General features: G+C 32.3%; 1 protein-coding gene across 2 annotated transcripts; it reads right to left on the reverse strand.

Moving 5' to 3' along the window:
- Window positions 1-13,585: 13,585 nt before the first annotated feature.
- Window positions 13,586-17,965, reverse strand: LOC120092166 (ribose-phosphate pyrophosphokinase 1-like). 2 transcript variants are annotated; one of them, XM_039050396.1, is made up of 8 exons: window positions 17,681-17,965; window positions 17,330-17,500; window positions 16,084-16,332; window positions 15,634-15,777; window positions 15,387-15,554; window positions 14,938-15,007; window positions 14,594-14,675; window positions 13,586-14,064 (listed from the first exon to the last, which is right to left on the reverse strand). In XM_039050396.1, the coding sequence occupies exons 1-8, from the start codon at window positions 17,795-17,797 to the stop codon at window positions 13,884-13,886; spliced, it is 1,182 nt and encodes a 393-aa protein (XP_038906324.1). In that variant the 5' UTR covers window positions 17,798-17,965; the 3' UTR covers window positions 13,586-13,883. The 2 variants fall into 2 exon arrangements, with proteins under 2 accessions (XP_038906324.1, XP_038906323.1); XM_039050395.1 differs by having other exon boundaries at window positions 17,330-17,503; window positions 17,681-17,963.
- Window positions 17,966-23,449: the final 5,484 nt, after the last annotated feature.

A 23,449-nucleotide genomic window follows, 5' to 3' on the forward strand; every position in this document is an offset into this window, starting at 1 on the left:
AAAATATGGTTGAATAAAATGAGAAACTAAAGCGAAATCAAAACTTTCTAGCCAATTTTTCTCCATGAATTTCGTTATCATTTTTCTTATTTTTCTTCTTCCCATTGTTTATCTATATTTTTACTATTATGTAACTTTTTAATTAAATCTCCCCCATCATCATAACAACCAATGAAATGTCACCACATTTCTTCAACAGTTTCACTTTCATTTCCTCTAAATTTGAAGAATTATCAGAGAAAAAATCTCTATTTTTCACTAATTTTTATTGGAAAATATTTCAGGATTTTTTTTTCATTTTATGGTTTTTTTGTTATATGTTACATACATTTCAACTATATACATATTTTTTTTGTCTAAATATTCCTTACACTCATTTGATATCTGAATTCATTACGTATAAATATTGCACTTAATGTATACAATAATATTTTATATATATATATAATTAGCAACCCTACAACATACTTTAACAGTCATCAGTCTTATAGTAGTCGGAAGTGGTTATTAAAGTTGATTATCAAAGATGATTTTTGCTGGAGTTTGTAGCCAAAGGTGGTTGTCGGAGCCTAAAGTTGGTCGCATGAACGTGTATTGGAGATGGTTGTCAAAGTTTGTTATTTGAGGTAGTTTTCGATTCTCGGAGTTGGTCATGCAAAAGTGGTCATCGAAGTTGATCATCAAATATTATTTTCACTGGAGATTGTAGTCGGAGGTGACTATCGGAGCCCAAAGTTAGTTGTATGAAGGTGGTATTAGAGTTGGTCGTCGAAGTTTGTCATTGAAAGTGGTTATCGAAGCCTCGAGTTGGGTCGTCAGAGTTGCTCGCTCAAAGGTTATTTTCATCGAAGTTTGTAGTCGGAGCTCGGAGTTGATCGCTAGAGTTGCCATTGGAGGTGGTTGTCGGAGTTTGGAGTTGGTCGTCAGAGTTGTCATCAGAGGTAATTGTCTGAGCCCGAAGTTAGTTATGGGAGTGCGACAATGGGCGATGGGTGGAGCCATTGAAAGCATGGGAAGAAAGGTGAGTTGGGGTGAGTTGGTAAAATACACCAACTCAATTCCACCAAAATTTAAAGTTGATAGGCCAAACAATGAGTTGGTATATTATACCAACTCAACTCATCATGTTGGTGAGCCAAACACCCCTTAATTTCTATAATTCTTTTCATCTCGGTCCTTCAACTTCTAATCTATATCGAAATACTATATGTTATAAGGATATATTAAGGAGCTATTTGAGGAGCTGGCATGAGATATGACGTCTGGAGTTCATATGTATGTGGAGTTCATATATGTGTAAAGTTCATATGTTTGCGTTTGGGTAGAGTTATTTGATCTGTATTTGGGGTGTAAAGTTGTATTCATATGTTTGGGTATCTAGTGCAGTTTTTTAAACTCTAAATGAGTGCTTTTTTTTTTTTTTTTATGTGTTACATATTATTCAACTACATACATATTTTTTCAATGTCATTAACGCTCATTTGATATGTGTACTTAATTAAATAAAATATAGTTTACAAATTTCTATGTATATATGTTTCACTTAATGTAGACAAAATACTAATATTTATATAATAAACAACCCTATAACATAATTTAACGGTCATTAGTTTTATAATAGTTGAAAGTGGTTGAAATTGATTATCGAAGATAGTTTTCAATGGAGTTAGTAGTTGGAGGTGGTTGTCAGAGCTTGAAGTTGGTCTCATGAAAGTGATATTGGAGTTGGTCGTCAAAGTTTGTCAACAAAGGTGGTTTTCGGATCCCAAAGTTGGTCGCGAGAATGTGGTCGTCGAAGTTGATCATCGAAGATGATTTTCGTCGGAGTATGTAATTAGAGGTGGTTATCGAAGCTCGAAGTTGGTCACGTGAAAGTGTTATTGGAATTGATTATCGAAGTTTTTTATGGAGTTGACAATCAACATACGGAAGTTATTAAGGATCTAAATACTCTAACTACATCAATTTTGAAGGAAAAAATGTTCATGGGAAAAACAGAAATAGGGTTTATATAATACAACCTTTGTAGATTCCACCTAATTGCTCGATTCTTCTCCAATTTTTTCTTCAAACACATCAGTAGACCACCACCAAAGTCTTCTCCACCATCCTTGAGCCTTAGGTTGAGTGGTGGAACTCAAATTGAGAGCAATTTTATATGAGTTTTAAGAGTTTAAAGAAGGAAAGAAAATTCTTATTTTTCTGGTTTTTTTATTCTCAGAATTCTAGTTGCATGAACATTAAAGTGAGTTCAAAACTTTAATTTATAAGAGTTTATCATGCATATCAGATTACTCAAGAAAATGCCACTTCAAATTCCATTGAATTTGAGTGGAGGTGGATTGAATAATGGGAAAAGTTGGGTTTTCCCACTTTCAGTCAATTGTCCATTTTTAATTTATAAATATGAATTTTAATGTTAAAAATATAACTGATTTTCAAACTCATTTTTAACTAAATAAATTTTATCAATTTCAATTTGATAAATCAAAATTTTAATTCAATTAATTTCATAATTTTGAATTTNCTCGAGTTGGGTCGTCAGAGTTGCTCGCTCAAAGGTTATTTTCATCGAAGTTTGTAGTCGGAGGTGGTTGTCGGAGCCTATGAAGGCGATTGTCGGAGTTGGTCATCGGAGTTTTTTGTCGGAGCCAATTGGTCATCAGAGTTGGTAGCACGAAGGTGGTTGTCGGAGTTGGTAGCGCGAAGGTGGTCGTGGGAGTTGGGTCACTAGAGGTGGTTGTCAAAGGCCAAAATTGGTCGTCGGAGTTGGTCGTGCGAAGTTTTTCAGAGCTCACAGTTGATCGTCAGAGCTATAATCGGAGGTGGTTGTCGGAGTCTGAATTTTGTCGTCGAAATTGTCATCGGAGGTGGTTGTCAGAGCTCGGAGTTGATCGCTAGAGTTGCCATTGGAGGTGGTTGTCGGAGTTTGGAGTTGGTCGTCAGAGTTGTCATCAGAGGTAATTGTCTGAGCCCGAAGTTAGTTATGGGAGTGCGACAATGGGCGATGGGTGGAGCCATTGAAAGCATGGGAAGAAAGGTGAGTTGGGGTGAGTTGGTAAAATACACCAACTCAATTCCACCAAAATTTAAAGTTGATAGGCCAAACAATGAGTTGGTATATTATACCAACTCAACTCATCATGTTGGTGAGCCAAACACCCCTTAATTTCTATAATTCTTTTCATCTCGGTCCTTCAACTTCTAATCTATATCGAAATACTATATGTTATAAGGATATATTAAGGAGCTATTTGAGGAGCTGGCATGAGATATGACGTCTGGAGTTCATATGTATGTGGAGTTCATATATGTGTAAAGTTCATATGTTTGCGTTTGGGTAGAGTTATTTGATCTGTATTTGGGGTGTAAAGTTGTATTCATATGTTTGGGTATCTAGTGCAGTTTTTTAAACTCTAAATGAGTGCTTTTTTTTTTTTTTTTATGTGTTACATATTATTCAACTACATACATATTTTTTCAATGTCATTAACGCTCATTTGATATGTGTACTTAATTAAATAAAATATAGTTTACAAATTTCTATGTATATATGTTTCACTTAATGTAGACAAAATACTAATATTTATATAATAAACAACCCTATAACATAATTTAACGGTCATTAGTTTTATAATAGTTGAAAGTGGTTGAAATTGATTATCGAAGATAGTTTTCAATGGAGTTAGTAGTTGGAGGTGGTTGTCAGAGCTTGAAGTTGGTCTCATGAAAGTGATATTGGAGTTGGTCGTCAAAGTTTGTCAACAAAGGTGGTTTTCGGATCCCAAAGTTGGTCGCGAGAATGTGGTCGTCGAAGTTGATCATCGAAGATGATTTTCGTCGGAGTATGTAATTAGAGGTGGTTATCGAAGCTCGAAGTTGGTCACGTGAAAGTGTTATTGGAATTGATTATCGAAGTTTTTTATGGAGTTGACAATCAACATACGGAAGTTATTAAGGATCTAAATACTCTAACTACATCAATTTTGAAGGAAAAAATGTTCATGGGAAAAACAGAAATAGGGTTTATATAATACAACCTTTGTAGATTCCACCTAATTGCTCGATTCTTCTCCAATTTTTTCTTCAAACACATCAGTAGACCACCACCAAAGTCTTCTCCACCATCCTTGAGCCTTAGGTTGAGTGGTGGAACTCAAATTGAGAGCAATTTTATATGAGTTTTAAGAGTTTAAAGAAGGAAAGAAAATTCTTATTTTTCTGGTTTTTTTATTCTCAGAATTCTAGTTGCATGAACATTAAAGTGAGTTCAAAACTTTAATTTATAAGAGTTTATCATGCATATCAGATTACTCAAGAAAATGCCACTTCAAATTCCATTGAATTTGAGTGGAGGTGGATTGAATAATGGGAAAAGTTGGGTTTTCCCACTTTCAGTCAATTGTCCATTTTTAATTTATAAATATGAATTTTAATGTTAAAAATATAACTGATTTTCAAACTCATTTTTAACTAAATAAATTTTATCAATTTCAATTTGATAAATCAAAATTTTAATTCAATTAATTTCATAATTTTGAATTTTATAAATTTAAAATTGTAATAAATTAAATTTAGAAAATTAATTAAATCAATTTAATTTAATATCAAATATCAAATATTAAATTAATAAAATACCTCATCAAATATTTAAAATACCTCATTAATTAAACATCAATTATATCAAATATAATAATCCAAACCCTAAATCGACTTTGAATATTCCAAATTCTCTCTACACGCTATTTTAAGGTCTGATCATTTTATAAGCTAGTAGATGGACCTAATGGACCTACAGATTATGAGCTCCAACAATTTGAGATTAATTGGCTAAACTCTTTAAACTGAATTAATCATTGTTCGTTAACTGCCGAGACATAACACTATAGCTCAGTAGTTGCACTCTCCTCATTGTAGATATATTTCTATCCACTTGATTTAACCATAATCGGTAAGTTGATCCTTCACAGTTTGTTTGTATTTACAGCTAGGTCAAGATTACCGTTTTACCCTTATAATACATTTTGCTTCTTAAGTCTCCACTGAACCTCTATTGAATAATTGGTTTATGGTCCAACCAATTAACCGAATCCCTCTGTACATAGAAGGTAGGGCCCCATTATTCAAGACCAGAAGTTAGTACTTAAGGGATCAACCTATCTGTTGACCTTAAGACGAGTAGGAGTCAATTTCCTCTTGCAAGACTACGTCCTTAGCTATCTATCTAATCTTACCCCTAAAATGGGAGGCTTATTAAGCGGTGATGTTGAACCACTCTCATCTATGCAGATTAAATGATAACCCTGAATAGACAGGAGTTCATAGTTAGCTCAGGATTAAGATCGAGTTAGCTTAGGTCATCGAATTTGAAATAGTTAGTTTTAATAGTAAAGGGGAAAATTAGTTAACCGGAGTTCATAGTTAGTTAACCGGTCTTATGAAAACGTCTTTTGCATAGGATGCCCCCACTCGCATGTCTCTAAAGGGGAAAATTAAAATGATATTGTCCTTTTAGAAACTATTTAGGAAAATAAGGTTGTTTTCAAACTATTTGTAAAAATATATATATAATATATATATATTTTTTATAACTCGAGGGTCAAAATTCGACCTACCTTGATTGAATTTTGAACCCTCGACCTTGCCCTTTATTTCTTTCTTTTTTTTTTTTCTTTTTTAATTATTACACATTCCACCTTCTTTCTTTTCTTCATTTCTTTCTTCTTTTTTTTTAATTTTTCATTTTATAAAAACAATTTCTAAAAATATTTATTATTTTATTTAAACTCTAAAAAGAATAAATATAAAAAAAACAATATCTCATAAAAATAAAAAAATGTAAATTAAATATCTCATTTAAATAAAATATCTCATTTAAATAAAAATAATTACAAAAATCAATGTGTCTCATAAGGCGGACGTCGTTGTTTTCGAGCAGGTTGTCGTTGTCGACTTCGAACTTGAGGTTGCTCGGGTTCTTCTTGATGTTGCTCTGGTACCTTTGCAGGCGCTTCATAATATAAATATTCATTATGCTCTCCACAACCCCGACCATGTCCATGCACGTATGAAGACGAAGGACCAGCCTCTAAGTCATAATGTCCTGAACCAAATGCTAGCATCATCATCATTAGACTAACATAATCAGTTTGACTCTGCGTCTGCATCATAGGGGGCAACTCTTCCACATTATGTGCAATCTCATTAAACTCATCCTCTTCCTGAACAGGTCCTCTACGTCTAGGAGCTGGTGGAGGAACAATAGGTATATCGTACATATAATGAATTTCCTCCATATAGCTTTGGTTGTCACTACATATAGCAAAAACCTAGTTCGGATCATTCGCAACCTTACGGATTCTACTGTTGTTCGATCTCTGTGAATTATAAAACAATTAGACAATATTTAAAATAAATTTAAATTAATAATAATTAGATAATATTCAATCATTTACCAGATGATCTACAGCTGCTTCTGGACGAGTGACGTAGGGCCTTGTGATATTATTATACAAATGAATATATTATGAAGTGACATATGTGTCAAATTGTTCAAGAGAAACCCCACTACAATAACCCTTGCACGATAGTGCCATCGCACTACCAAATGTGCAACTTTTTCGGACCAAACTCCAGTCCTTAGGTCAATATCATGTAGTCGAGTTTAGTATTACAAGACGATGGGACATCCTGCTGAAAACCGAATTGTCTCATCACCCTGTCAGGAAAATGTCATTCACCAATGTGAAAACATATGAGAGGACTCATCGTCCGCCATATGTTTTTACCATTCGTACAAAAATTAGGCAAAGTATGCATAAAAATTTTATACGGCTCCCAAATAACCTGAAACACAAAAATATTATATTAGAGAATATTAAAGACAAATACAATAAAAATGTGTATAAAATAATCAATTAGGTTCAATGTAATGTACCTGTTCAGGTTGAAGCAGATCAAACATGTATCTCTACTGGCTGACTACATGTGTGGCTATCCTAGTCACACAAAATTTGTTTCTCTACCTAAATTTTTAAATTGATAATTTAGAATTTAAATTAACTAGATCAGTGATATAAAAATTAAATTGAATTAAAACAACATACAGAGAACCGTAAGCTCATCTAACTAACTGAGCATCATTAACATGTTGTAGCTATGGAGTCATTGTTAGAAATCGCTCCTAAGCCCATAGTTGCAAAAGTATGAAAGGTCCAACTATCTCTCGAACCTCAGGTCTTGTTGCTTTGCATAGTTGTCTATACAACCATGCCAAGCATACTCCACCCTACGAATACCGCCCCGCATCATGGAGGTTGGCTAACAGTGGCAGGAACATCAAGTGAACAAAATGACTTGATTTATCTGAAAACAGACTTCCACCCATCATTTGTAGTATATATGCTCGCGCATATCTTATGACGATTTCCTCGCTGCATCATCTGTGAGCTCACGAAATTGTGTTCCTAACCATATTAAACTTAACCTCGATCCTTTAATCTTATCGGTAGGTGGGGTTGTACCGAGGTACAGTTGACAAAATTCTTACCAGTCATCGTACATCACTCCGGTGACCGGCTCACCGTCAACAGGTAACCCCAACAACACTTCTATGTCTTATAAAGTGATGGTGCAATCTCCAATAGACATATGAAATGTATGCGTCTCGGACTTCCATCTCTCGACCAAGGCTGTGACCAGATGCCAGTCCAACTGAATAAATCCTAATCTGGCAACCCCATAGAATCCAGATATGCGCAGTAGTGGTAGTATTCAAGGGTGGAGCGGGAAAGTGCATTGGAGAACTGCCTCTCGACGCCTGCAAGATATTTCTCCAATAGTACGATCTCGCCATACAACAGATGATCGATGAATGGACTGGTCGTGCAAAACATCGGGATCAACAGGTCCTGGGTTTAAAGCCATGATCTGAAAAAAAAAATTATTTCTCAATTAAAAAAATATTTATTTCTCAATTAGAAGAATAATGAACAACTTAATTAAAAGAATAATGTACAACTTAATTAGAAGAATAATATACAACTTAATTAAAAGAATAATGTACAACTTAATTAGAAGAATAATATACAACTTAATTAAAAGAATAATGTACAACATAATTAAAGAATAATGTACAACTTAATTAAAAGGATAATGTACAACTTTATAATAAAAAATTGAATATACAATAAAAGATAAAACGGGTGAAGGAAATCTCGCTAATTTTGTGATGGATCTCGCTCTAGAAGGGAATCTCGCTAGAAATGTGGGCTGAATCTCGCTCGTAAGGTGAGCATCGCTAGTAAGACAATTTGTTAAAGAAATGCTTAATCTCACTCATGGGCAGGATCTCACTCATAATTGTCTTTCACTTTATTTACTTTCCATAAATGTATATATATATATATATAACCAATGAGAAAAAAAAAGCTAATAATCATTAATGAAAAAATAACAACAATAACAGAATTTTGTTACAACTAATAACTATAATTGAATAAGTTTAATGAAAGTGCATATATTAAAATTGACTATAATTGAATAAGTCTGAAAAAATATGGTCAACCTTGATTTTGTTATCAAGTAAATTAAAAAAAAGGCGAAATAAGTAAATAAAATAGTAGAGAAAAGTGAGGGTAAATTCACTCAGGATATGCAGTGTGAGGGTAAATAATAATGTAAAACTTTATTGATTACAATAAAAAAATTGAATATACAATAAATTATAATAAAAAAAAATTGAATATATAATAAAAAATTATTTATTTGTCAATCCCTAACTATCTGGAGCCCGTCTTAATAACAAATGACACTTCCTTCGATTATGTCCTAACTGATTACAAAATCCACATCGTTGTCGAGTGGCTGGTTCTGTCCAATCCATCTCGTTGTGATAACATGAACTTTTTAGTCTACCAGGTTTTCTCAACAACGATGGATCAGGATGTAAGACGGGCATATTAGGGTGCGTGATCCAGTAATCTTCATGCGGTACAGGTTGAAATTGAGGAGAATAACATTCAGCATATGTTGACAATTTGTTGTAGTCCTCAATAAAATCTTCGTAGTTCATGTTAAAATGTGAGCAAATGGCCATAAAATGCGAGCATGGAATGCTGAATGCTTGCCACTTGTTACATGAATAGTATCGCTCGGACCAGTTTAGCCTCAATATTTGAACATTTCCTCCTTTGGCATTGAGACTATGACGTCCGGTCTTCACATGAAACACACCTTCATACCAATCGTATGATTGTACTTCATGTTTACTAGATCGTGCAGCCCATTTATTTTATTTTTTTGTGTGCGTACCTAAATCTTTGTTATAGATTTTAAATATCTAACTCATTTTATAACACTTAATAAAACTATAGACATGCTATAATATTCATCAAGCATTCCATATTTTAATATAACAATTATATTAAAACCATAAAAACCTAAATCATGCTTACTATATATTATAACATATCTGTTGGGATTGGTTTCCTAATTCTCCCAAAGTCTCGTTGTTTGTAATTATACATATTGTTTATGAATAAAATAAGTGTTATTTCATTCTGGCATTTACTCATATCCAATAAACAAAGCTCCATGGTTATTGTATGTAAACTTAAGCATGTATATGAGATATATAAGTAAATTATGCCTTAAGTGATAACCTAAATAGATCTGTAATATAAGGATTAAGGAGGGATTCCTGATCCTGGTGACAGTACGAATACGACCCATTTTATAGGGGTTTGCAAGTGTTGTAGACTACTACAAATGGTAGATCTAACCATTCATGTGGAGACATGCGAATGAGGGTATCCTATACAAAGAGTTTGTATAAGATCGGACCACGAGATGATTCGTCTCTATATATAACACCTTTGATACTGGAGACATACATTTCACCTAAACGACCATAGGTGACATGACCTCAATCCTGAGTGTTTTAGGAACTCCTGTTTTTTAGGGCGGTCATTTGATTAGTATGGTGAAAGTGGCCAGATTGCCAACTCAACATGCCTACCTTTTCGGGGACTTGTCTGATTTAGGAGCTGTGAACTCAGTTACACAAGATGGAATTCACTCCTTCCCCGAAGCAGGGGAGAGTAGATAGATTACTCCCTTAAGGACTGATTCCGGGGCTTGAACATAGTGGTCACAGCTTCTCTTTGGAAGAGAGAACTAAGTCATAGTAGGACTATGACTTATGTTCATTAGATGGATCAGTGGTACTTAACGAGTTAGATGTAACTATAGGGGCATAATGATTATTGGCCGAGTTGTACTTACGAGCGATCTGTGAAGAGTTGTTGCACTGTTGATTGGTTAAAATTGACACATAATATATCTGTAGTAATGAGAGTTCAGCTGTCAATCTTTAGTGGAGTGCCTGACAGTTAACGGATGGTAGATCCTTGACTAAAGAGTTTAGTCAGTTATTCACGTACTATTGGAGCTTCGAGCTATAGGTTCATAAGGTCCCCTTGGTAGCTCAATGGATTAAAGTTGAGAATCGGTTCTTGATGTTGATTTGAATTGTTCAAATTGACAAGAGGTAATTCGATTATATGTGATATGATCGGTATGGTGTATGAGATACATCAAGTGGAGGGTTAATGTAAATGAGATTTACATTAAGTGCCGTGAAATAGAAAAAGAGTTATGGTTTGTATGTTTCATGAGATGAAATATTAAAACTATAGGTTATAAATATAGTATGATAAGTTGGTTATCATTTATATTTATAATAATATTAATTATTGGATAATTATCTCTTTTTCTCTAATAACCAATTAAGTGGGAAGTTATTGGTAGTTTCATGGTAACCGTGAGATAAAAGGAAAAATGTTTTCCTAATTTTAGTAAGATTTTTGCAAAACATTGTTTTGAGTTTTTCCAATCTCGGAAATTACTCATGGAATAGTTTTCAAGCAAATCAGATTTACTAAACGATAGCTTAGAGAGACTAGATGATCGTGGAGTGTTCTTATACGATAGACACTGAGTTAGACGATGAACTAAACGTAAGGTTTTTGGACTAATTGAACTCATTTTCAAAATGTAAGATTTTTGGACCATTAGTCTGAACACCATAAGGTGTCAAGCCAATGGGATACAAATGAGTATTTGTGAAGAAAAGAAATGAAAATAATAAGATCACAAGATAAAAAGTAAGACTAGTTGCACAAGATTTTTCACAAAGACTTGGTATTGATTATGGGGAGACGTATTCTATAGTGGTGGATGCAATTATATTAAGATATTTAATTGGCCTGACTGTGTATGAAAGTCTGAACATGTATCTTATGGATGTAGTCACGACATTTTTATATGGATCTTCTGATAGTGATATTTATATGAGAATTCTAGAAGGATTTAAGATATCTGAAACATATAAATCAAATTCCAGGGAATTATATTCAATAAAGTTACAGAGATCGTTATATAGATTTAAACGATCAAGATGAATGTGGTACAATCGCTAGAGTAGATATTTGTTGAAAAAAGAATATCAAAACAGTCCCATATGCCCATGTGTTTTTATAAAGAAATCACAGTTAGGATTTGCTATTATAACTATATATATTGATAACTTAAATATAATTGGGACTCGTGAAGAGCTTCCAAAGGCAATGTAATATCTTAAGAAAGAATTTGAGATGAAAGATCTTGGAAAAAATAAAATTTTATCTTGGCTTACAAATTAAGTATTTAACAGATGAGATATTTGTTCATCAATCAACTTATACAGAAAAAGTTTTGAAAAAAATTTTATATGGACAAAACACATCCATTGAATATTTCAATGGAAGTTCGTTCACTAGATTTGAAGAAAGATATATTTCGACATCAAGATGATAATAAAAAACTTCGGTCCTGAAGTATTACATCTTAGTGCAATTGGTACACTTATGTATCTTACTAATAATACAAGACCAAATATTGCATTTTCAGTAAATTTATTAGCAAGATATAGTTTTTCTCCAACAAAAAGACATTAGAACGGTATTAAGCATATACTCCGTTATCTCCAAGAAATGGTCGACATGGGTTTGTTTTTATTCAAATAAATCAAATTTTGATCTATTGGTTATACAGATTCTGGATATTTATCTGATCCATACAAAACTAGATCTTAAATAGGTTATCTGTTCACATGTGGAGGAAATGTTAAATCATGGGGAGCGGTGAAACAGACCATAATAACCATTTACTCAAGTCATGCTAAAATTCTTGCAATCCACGAGGCTGATCGAAAAATGTGTATGGCTAAGATCAACAACTCAGCACATTCGTGGAATATGTGATTTGTCTTCTAGTAAAAATCTTCCAACGATATTATACGAAGACAAAACAACATGTATATCCTAAATCAAAGGAGGATATATTAAAGGAGATAGAATGAAACATATTTCACCTAAGCTTTTCTATGCTCATGATTTTGAAGAAAATGACGGCATCACTGTACAACAAATTTGTTCGAAAAATAACCTGACAAACTTATTTACAAAGGCATTACTTATCACAACCTTTGGAAAACTGGTGCACAACATTATGCGGTGACTTAGAGATCTCAAGTGATATTTCCATGAAGGGAAGTAAATATACTTTTTAAGAGTATCATATTATATGAAATATGTACTCTTTTTCCTTCATTAGGATTTTTTCCAGTGAGTTTTTTCTAGTAAGGTTTTAACGAGACATATTTCATATATAATGGTATTTAAAGAGGGTATTATAAATATGCTAAATTAGGTGTAATGTAAATGTCTATTATTAGTGTCTCGGTCATGTGTCACTTATCCATTACCCCATGTGGTGTGTGTCTCAAGATTAGTGTCCATATAATCCACCTTTTATTTGCCAAATTGTCTATAAATAATAACATTTGGTGGATTTTGAAAGACGTACACATATTGGTCGAGAAAGTGGAGAAATCCATTCTATATTATTTTTTTTTTTACTTTTGTTATTTATTTATCTAATATATTTTTATATTATATTATATATTATTATTATATTATATTTTCTCCATATCCATGTACTCATTATGCGTCGTTGTACTTCTCAAATTCACAGCATCTAGCAGTATTTACCCTATATTTTCAATTGGCTTATGCTACAAATATGTGAGACAAACAAAGAAATTGGTAAAACATGCATGGAGAGAGAAGCTAGAATATACTACCATTCTTGTATGATACATTTAGGTCCCATTTGATAACATTTTTGTTTTTTATTTATGTTTTTGAAAATTAAGTATATGGACATTGCTTCCATCTCCAAATTTCTTACTTTATTATCTTACTTTCATCATCTCCAAATTCTTGTTGGTTAAGAATTTGGCTAAAAATTCAACTATTGTAGTTAAAAAATATACAAATTATTATAAAAAATGTGGATAAAATAGACTTAATTTTTAAAAACGAAAACAAAAAATAAAATGATTACCAAACGGGACCTTAGTAAATCATGAATTTGTAACCTTCATCCTTCACATAAACATTTACAGGAGGCTATAACAAAACATATAATTTAATAACCTGTTGATAAAAATAACAAGATGGGAATTAGGAAAGAAGCCACACTATTTTCACATATCATGTTAAAAAATATCAAATATATCAACTTCTGTGAAGATATAAAACTGTTAAAATATGTAAAATTACAAAATTTTATAACGTCAGAGTAAAACTCCTTACAGGAATTACTACAAGAAATTATTCTAAAAGAAAACTAGGAGGAATAATTAAGAATGGATGGTTTAAAAGGAGAGGGGAAAAAAATTAAACTAACAAAACAAAACAAGACAAAAGCTGTTGAAATAAGGCAGGAATCCTTGACGTATTGTTTCATAAGGCTGTATTATATGGCACTTCAATTTGGTCTTATTTAAAAATGCTACTCACAGAGCAATCGTCATGAACTCGCCAAATGGTTTCACCCAATAGATTCGCTACTGAAAGAACGGTCAATTGAGGGAAGTAGTTCTCTGTGATTGCTGGAATCGTGTTCGTAACTATCACTTCTTGAAACAAGCCGCTCGATAACCTCTCGATCGCTGGGGGGCTGCAGGATGATGAACATAAAAGTGGAAAAAACAAAAGAGAAAAAACGACATTGTATTTTAGATAAGTGAAGCGACAATTGGATATTAATGAAAATAAAGTATCCCGTTTAGGATTTATCCAAATGCGGGAGAGATACATATGATAGATTTAGAAGTTATTAGGTCAAAATGCATTTTTAGTCTTTTGTATGTTTGCTTCTGTAACTTGTTCGAACATGATGATTTAGTCTATACTTTTTTAAAATGTAATGATAAAGTTTCCAACGTTCGAAATTTGTTGTAATTGAGTCATTTGAAGGGACAAGCAATTGAACCAGCTATAATTTTAGACTGCATAACTTCTGTTGGCTTCATTCACTTGCTCATATTTCATGCCTAGGTTGTTTTGTCTTAAAAAATTTTCCTCCAGGCTTTCATCATTACACTTCTAAGGATAGGACTAAATTATTATTGACGAAAAATATGAAGACCAAAACTTTATAGAAAGCTGGCATAGGGATTGATCATATATTTTAACAATGTTATTACCTAAATACAGCATGGGTGCAGCAAGCATAAACTTCCCTAGCGCCCTCTTGATGCAAAAGAGCCGCACCTTTTGAAATAGTCCCTGCACCCAGAAAAACGAAAATACAAAAGATACATATAAGGTGCAGACAATTTCACTGTGAATCAGAGTGTAAAACAAGAGAGCAGTTCAAACGTCTGACAAGTATAAAGCTTCACTGGCCAAATGCATGGGGAACAAACATTTTTCATAGAAGTTCCAGGTCAAGAAAAAAGCAAAAGGTTTTTTCGATTTCATCTTAAAAGAAACTATTACAAGAAACTATTAAACAACATAGTATTCAAAGGTATCCATGACTTCTCACCAGCAGTGTCAATCATGTCATCCACCATGACGGCAACTTTTCCTTTAACGTCACCAATAAGGTTCATCACCTGCAAGGTAAACGGCAATCATTGATATTTGAAAGTGAAAGATCAAAGAAGTAATATGCAGGACCCTTAAATCTGAGAGTGTCCGTAGAGAACTTCAAAAAGATATTTAATACTTGGTCTAGATACCAATCATCACGGACCCCAACACTGCCACATCTAGTCTAGGAAAAAGAACCAGTTGTACTTATTTGTCAATCTAAGAACTGTTCGTTGGTTATTTATGTTCTGCATTATCAGCATCTAAAAGACAACGGTGACTGCCTTCTAAAGCTCAAGATTATTATTAGTGATTCAAAAGTAAACAGCTACATTCTCATCCAAATTTCAAATAGGCAACCAAGATTATGAGGACAGGAGAAGGGTTCTGGTGGATGTTTACCTCAGCAACATTGTGTGCTTGGCGTCTTTTGTCCACAATTGCTAAAGGAGCATCAGATAGCTTTTTGGCAAAAGCACGGGCTCTTGCAACGCCACCAACATCAGGAGAGACTACAACCAGATCATTGTAACAAATTGTCTTGCTGGCAAGATAATCTAGAATCACAGGCTGGTGCCCAGATACAAAATTAATGTTGTGAAAAAACCCCGACGTAATAAAGTGGAGATACGAGTTAAGTATTAAATACCTCACAGTATACGTGATCAACTGGTATATCAAAGTAGCCCATTGACTGTCCAGAATGGAGGTCACAAGCAAGAACACGATTGGCACCTGCTTCTGTTATAAGATTAGCAACAAGTTTGGCTGCAATGGATTCACGACCTTGAGTCTGGAAGGCAATACAGTTCCAAGAGAGATAATTTTACAACCATATAAACCACACCTTGAATTATATGCTCCCAGACTATAATAAAAAAAGATGGAAAAGAATCAGCTTTAATCTTTAACATAGTCTTACATCTGTACTCTACTTTTTCATGGTTCCCATTTAAGTTGAAACTCAATCAAGAACATTACTAAACAATGTCGAAATTTCAGCATGTCTCTTTATATCATCAAAATTCTCTAGGAGGCATATTTAAGCCATGCAAATTCATTAATAAGTTCAACTAACTATTCTGAATATTAAACGTGCCTTCCTATCAGCTCTGGCATATCCAAAGTATGGGATAACTGCAGTGATGTTTTTGGCTGACGCTCTCCGACATGCATCTATCATAACAAAAAGCTCCATGAGATTCTCATTTGCAGGAGGGCAAGTGGGCTGTATTATGTAAACATCACATCCTCTCACACTCTCTTTCAACTGGACATAAATTTCTCCATCAGCAAATCGCTTAATGTTAACCTTTGAAAGTTCCAAGCCCATATACCTAGACACTTCCTAAAAATAAAAACCAGAAGATTAGAAAGCACATCCATAAAAAGTTCTAAAATCTGAGAGAAGCATAGGGGAATGGCAGATCGGAAACAAAATAATTAAGGAAATTGAAAACTTCAAAGGGATTAATCAAGTTTCAAGTACCGAAGTGCAATAAAATAAGACCAAAAACCTAGAACTAGTTGACCAAATATCAAGGCTAGGTAACTTATTCACAAATATATATTCCTATATCATGTACTGTATTTCTGAAGTGAATTTCTTTTACATGCAATAGAAAGGAAAACTTGTACACCATATATTATTGCACCAACAGAACAGCTTCCTTTAGAAAACAATGAAATTGGCTGCCAGATCTCAGCTAACAGATGAGCAATCAAAATTTGGACATACTAGCCTTAAAAAATTCAATGAAAAGGGTAGATGGTAGAATACATAGATTCAAAACAAGATGATACATAAGCAATCTAGGAGAGTGCAAAGATCATGACATGCACATGACATGTGTAATATGTTAATTGGAAGTTATTCTATATGTTTAAGGATTTGGCTTCGATACTTAAGATCTTCTTCAAAAGGACGTTTCTGCAATTAAAGGAAATTTGAGGATGTGAATGTTAAGCTTTATTGACTGATATAACCGTTTCTCTGCATTCTTGTTATTTAATCGTTATAGAGGCAATGGACAATGACAAGAATTATCAATTCGTTGTAAACTTCACTACACTGGAACTAGCTGCTACACTATTTATTGCATTTTGAATAAAATCCAGAAGATGTCATGAACTATACTAGTCAATACTCTACCTCCCTGTTTGTCCAATTTAATAAAGTTGACAAAGATTGATTCCAACATTCCATAAAAGAAGTGAAGACGATGGCACTAGAACAATCAAACTTATAACAATTGAAGTGCAATTCGAATTTAGAACCTAAACAACATTTTAGCCAAAATAAAACCACAAATCGTTTCACTACAATATTAAGAAGCGACCCTTACCTGAGATAGTGCAAGATTCGCAGTACCAGAAAACAATTTCAAACGATTACTGCTTCTGTCAACCGGTCTCCCCATTCTAGCCGATTCCAAGAACTCCGGCAAACTACGCTCATTAAGAATCGGAACAATTGGTTTCCCATTACCATATCTACTCGATTCAGGCAAACTACACTTCTACATACAACAAAGAAAACAAAACATAAACAAAATTGAGTATCAGAACACTGCAAAAATTGTAATTCAAAAATAAAATTTCGATCCATCCACCACACACGTCAAAATTCTCAAAAATCGTTAATAAAAAATAAACCCCAGTGAGAGAAGAATGGAATTAGAGGGAAAGAGGCGTACGAAGGTATAACGAATGCAAGTTCTGGAGCGAGAGTGGTGGGAGAAGAAATCTCTGCGGCCGAGGAAGGAGGAGTAAGAGGAAGATGGAGAGGAGGGAAGAACGAGGGAAGCAGCCATGTCCACCGGCAGAAGGAGCTAGGGCTAATGAAATTGAGCTGGAGGTGGATTGTGTTATCTATGGCGATGGTCCTCCGCCATTAACAGAGCTCTGAATTTGAGCTTTGATCTACAAAAGGGGAAATACGTCGTTTTCACTAAGCAATGGATAAAGTATAGTTCCATGGCTGACTCACATTTCTGAACTTTAGTCTTGAATCTTAATCCTATTAAAAAATTGTCCATACTCTCTCTAAATTCCGATATTACTTTAAATCTTTCATAAATGTACCAAAAATTATCTTTAAAATAGAAATCCTTTCGAAAGTTCGGGACAAGGAGTGAAATTATTCATTTTAGGATAATTATGGGTCCACAATTATCTTAATAAAATATGAAATAAATATTTTTAGGGGTGGAATAAAGTCCCGAGAATCTGATGTGGTAGGATTTCAAAATTATTTCTACTATAAGCATAGTTTTGAAATTTGTAATCAGGATATTGTTTAAATAAAGAGCAAAGTTCAAGAGTTTTTTTTTTAAAAAAAAAAAAAAAATTAGCATCGAAAAAAATTATATTTGTAACTTCAAATCTAGTAAGCTGTATTGATTTGGTTAAATTAATAAAAATTCTTTTTAGCATTACCTAATGTTTAAAAATATCAACATTCGTCCAAAAATTCCAATATTACTCTAAAACATACCTAAAGCATACGCTACAACATATTTTTAAGTTGAAGATGAAACACTTAACAAAGTTTAAAGTATAATTCGATGAAATTTAAAATTTATGGTAAAATGTAATTCTATCAAGCTCATAGTTAAAATTGGTATTTTCTTAAAAAAAAATATATATTAAGTTCTATTTTGATTTTAGATAATTGTTTTGAATAAAAAAATGGCAAAAATTCTTTGGGATTGGGTCCTCGTATGCACTCGCCCTGATTGGGGACAGGGAGGGTATCCCTACCCATCCCCGACCCCAACCTTGCCTTGATTATTATTATTATTATTTTATTATTATTACTATATATATACACCTGAGGTGGATGTAGTTGATGGTGGATGCATGCATGCTTGACACGTGGCAATTGAGGGAAATGATGATTGTATGGGATAGAAATTATATGAAAGATGAATATGTGGGTATTGATGAGATTAAGTTTAATATAATGGAATTGTGGAAAATGATGAAGAAAACTCTTGGAAAACTAAAGTAGTTATTGAAAATATAAAAGTTGTTAAAGAATATTGATATAAATAAAATAGTTATTGAAAATATAAATATGCTAAGGACTTATTTGGGTTTTGGAATATCAAGATGGATGTGTAGAATTGAAGAACCTTTATTAAATTGTCACAGAGTATAGATTCTTTTTCTCTCAAGACAAAGCACTCAGAAGTTAAGAAAAGACATCTACCCTTCGATCCATACTAAGCTTCCTTTATATACAGATGAGAAACTTTTCATGCATGACATTAACATGACACGTTGATAATTTACAATGACACGTTAACATGGATTGCAGGACGTGTCTCTACAGAAGATGACACTTTAAAGTGTAAAATTTCATCTGTACAATATAGTGACACATGTACAACACTTTTATCTTTATAGACAATTTGAGCAATTTGATGGTATGTATTTTGATGTATCTTGTAAGCAGTGGCAGCTAAGGTCATCTCCATGCATTAAATTTAGAATTTGATGTTCAATCATGTCATCTATATTCCATTTATAGATGTCATTTTTGTATATTGAGCTTGGTTAATTGTTGGCTTTCTTCATCTGGGAGAGAAGGTTTGGAATACTAATTTCTTAATTTTGGATATTTAGGATTTGTTATCTTTTGAAGAGTAAGGTTCTAAAACTTTTCTTCCAAGTTATTATCAAAATTGTCTTCTAGTTTTGTGTATGTCAGAATGATTTTCACCAGGAGTTTCATTAATGGTATTAACTTTTGATGTTGGTGTATTTAATGTTTTTTATGAGTTTAGATTTAAATTTTGTAATTGAAGGCTAATTTTGTCTAAAATATTATTAGATTTTTTACCTTAAAATTAATTAATTTTAAATCTTTATCCGAAATTTCAAAAGGTCTAAATAAAGATTTTGTCTTATCAATTGGTTGAGGTGGTGATTTTATAGGGGGGTTCGAGTTTGGATTCTATTCTTTCCACTTTGTTGGATATTGTATGTAAAATTTTATTAAAATAATTATTCCGTAATTATATAGTTTTAATATCTTTTAATGTTAGTATTTTTGTTTGGCTTTCAATTATGTCAATCATTTTGAAAGGAAAAGTTATCATTTATTGATTATTGTTATTTTGAAACATAATTTCTTCTAAAGTAGGATAAGTAGAAGTTATATATTTTTTAGGATTTGTAGTCTCCCTTGTGGGAGAAGAGATATTTGTATTAATAGTTTGATATGAAGGAGATATTATGTTTTGATAATATGTCCTATATTTCATCCAATGGAAGAAATATATATTATTTTAAGTTTTTCCATTGTTTTGTAATATTCATCACGAATCTTACTTTGTTCAATTTTATTAAATGATTCAAAAAATATATTTTTTAAAAGTTTATTTTTGTCAGGCCAAAATTCTTTATCTAATTTTATTTTGTTAATTATAAAGGGTTTAGAAATAACATTTAACTTATTAATGTTTTACATATCAGAATGAGTTGGAGATAAAGTTAGATATTTATCTTTTGTATAAAAAGGTTGTAGTATTAGATTATCAAACCGTACTCTTTGAAAGTTTATAGAAGTACTTGGTTGAGGAGGTTCATAGGTAGTAGAAAATCTGGGAAGTTTCATTCTTGAAGATTGAAATTGCTCTACACTTCCACCTTCATTTTCAACAATTTGGGTTAATTTTGGATTTTCAAACGATGGTTTAAAGACGTCTTCTAAATTCAGTTCTAAATTCCATCTGGGATAAGATAACATTTTTGGAGTAAAAGTGTTTGAGTATTTAGTATTGGTTTCCATTAGAAGGGTTTGATCTTTAGGAGAAGTCTTAAGAGTTATAGGGGATAAATTTGTATGCATTAATTTGTAGTGTATTTGAAATATTCCTACAATGGATTCAGTTTGTGGTTCCCAATCCATGTTTATAAGTTTAATACCAAACATTAAAGATTGAAGTATATTTGGATCACTTAATGAAACTGAAAAGTTTGAATAACAATTAAAGTAAACTGATCCTCTTTTTAGATTTGATTCAACTATAGAAAGTATTAAATTTAAAAAGTTTGTATGTCGTTTATCGCATAATAGTAAAAGAATTGGGGTATCTAATCCTATCCTATAAAGAGGCTTTATGGCAATTTGAACTAATCCTATATGAAAAGATTTATATTTTTCTTGGTGTTAAGAATTGATTGTCTTGAGAATAAACGAAGAGTTTCTAAGAGTTTATTAATTGGGATTTATTGTTCCGTGGTTATTATTCTATAATCTTGAAGAAAGTCAAATTTTCTTATTTGGAGGTTCTTTTCTATCTTCGATGTCTGAAGCTCTTTACCTTTGACTATGGAGAGTTGAGAATCATTTGTATAATCTTCAATTATGTTTGAGTCTTTTGTAATATGTGCTTTAGAAAGTATTTTTCCAATTAACTTTGACATTTAAAATTTAAAGCTTAAAGTCTTATTAAGATTCTAATTATCTATTGTGATGAGTAATCGGGATGCTAAAATTCTACAACACCGGAACACCAAACTTATCAACGGTCTTACGATTCTGCTATCAGGAACACAAGGTTTATCAAAGTGCTATTCAATAGAATTATTTAACAAAATTTGATTATCATCCCAAAGGATATTTAGAATATTATTAAGACAAGAGCCTATAAATCTTTAATGTCAAGTTAATTGAACTAATACACTCTACTAACATGCATGATTCTGATACCATTGTTAACATACATTACTAACATAAGGTGTGGACACGTGAGGTGAATGCAAGGTGGATGTAGTTGATCAATTATTTGTTGAATTTGAAGTGATAAGAGTTTAAATTTAATTTGAGAATTTTCTTTTTTCAATGTTAGATATTTCTTCTTTTATGATATATAAATAACCATAACTAAGCTATTGTTTATATATATTTTTTAATTTTTTTTATTTCATTTCATAATATATATTTATTTAATTTAATTTCCTAATATAATTAACTTTAAATTTTTATTAAATTTACAATAAAAGATCTAAAATATTTTTAGTTGTTAATTTAATAAATAAAACAATAATAACACAAATTTGTTACCTAAAATATTTATGATTTCAATATAAATATCAAATTTTAATTGATTTTAAATAAAATAACAATTAAAAAAGAAAATATAAACCAGAAATTTTCCCTCCGAGCACCCGATCTCTGAATATTTTTAGTTTTTGAAAAAATATTTTCATAATTAAATTTAATTTTTTGTTAATTTTAAATACTAATTCCACGATGCTGGTCAGAAAATAATGTTTGTAAATAATTCTTATGTAGATTTGTTTCTGTGACGTGGCTATCTACTTTGTTAACATCACTTCAAAATCTAATATAAATTTCTTCAACGTGCCGAAATTCCATTCTCCATTCCACAATTCCGTTTCTCCAGAAGAAGAAAAAAATGACATAGACATAATACTTGACCAGAGTTAAAATTTTACTCATTTCATATGGCATAGTACAACTTAATAAAAATTACTAATTGTTAATAGAAAATTAACCCACTGCTAACAGTAGAGAAACTCATAAGAACTATTGATTTAAAATTTAATTAACTTCAATTCTTTTAGAACTTAGGGATTATAAAGCCTTAATTGAATAAATAAAATAAAGTACATAATAACAAAATTAGAACCTTTAATAGATTAGAGACTAAACTATATATTTGCCAAGTGTTTAGTTTAGTAGTTAAGACATCGATATCTTTCTATTAATTAAATGATGTTCGATCTCCCGCCTTCCAAAGGGTTTGAAGCAATTCTCAATACACTTTTGGAAAATATGTTGCAGAAGTAAAGAAAATATATAGCTTTGGATTGAGTTTGCTGTGTTTCATCCTTCATAGTTCAGCAAAACCTCAGTTTTGAAACTATTCATATTCAAAATGTTTTCCTCTTTAGCCTTTCAGGTTAATGGACTTCCACAATATAAAACTGCAGACATAATAATACCTTCTACTACTTTGGACTAAATATCAGTCACCAACAATACAAAGGTTACTCAAAACAATCATGAACAACATAAAGCAAGAAGAAAAACAATAAAAGCAGGAACCACAAAATTCCTGATGCAGTCAGAAGCTTCATCGTCAATGGAGTCAACCTGTCGACTTCGACAAGAACAAACATGCTATGCTAGGTGCTTGGAATCCTCCCGAGCTCAATTAAACAAGTCGACACTCAACTGAAGCTAAAGGTTGGTTTGGCCGAGTCATGGCAAGTGGCGTGGTAGACAAAAGAAAGAAAAGGGTAATAGTGAGGTGAGGCTCAGTTGTGGATCTCATATAGCTTCTCCAGATAGAGAGTTTTTAGAAAAGCAGAAAGACTCAGAGATGGAGAAAGTAGGAAGAGATTGCAAAGAATTTCTCCGGATATAGACCTTATTCTTTGTGATCAAGAAACAAATGGTAAAACACACAGCCTTAAAAATACCGAAC

Source organism: Benincasa hispida, chromosome 11 (assembly GCF_009727055.1).
Source record: "Benincasa hispida cultivar B227 chromosome 11, ASM972705v1, whole genome shotgun sequence".
NCBI classification, from domain to species: domain Eukaryota; kingdom Viridiplantae; phylum Streptophyta; class Magnoliopsida; order Cucurbitales; family Cucurbitaceae; genus Benincasa; species Benincasa hispida.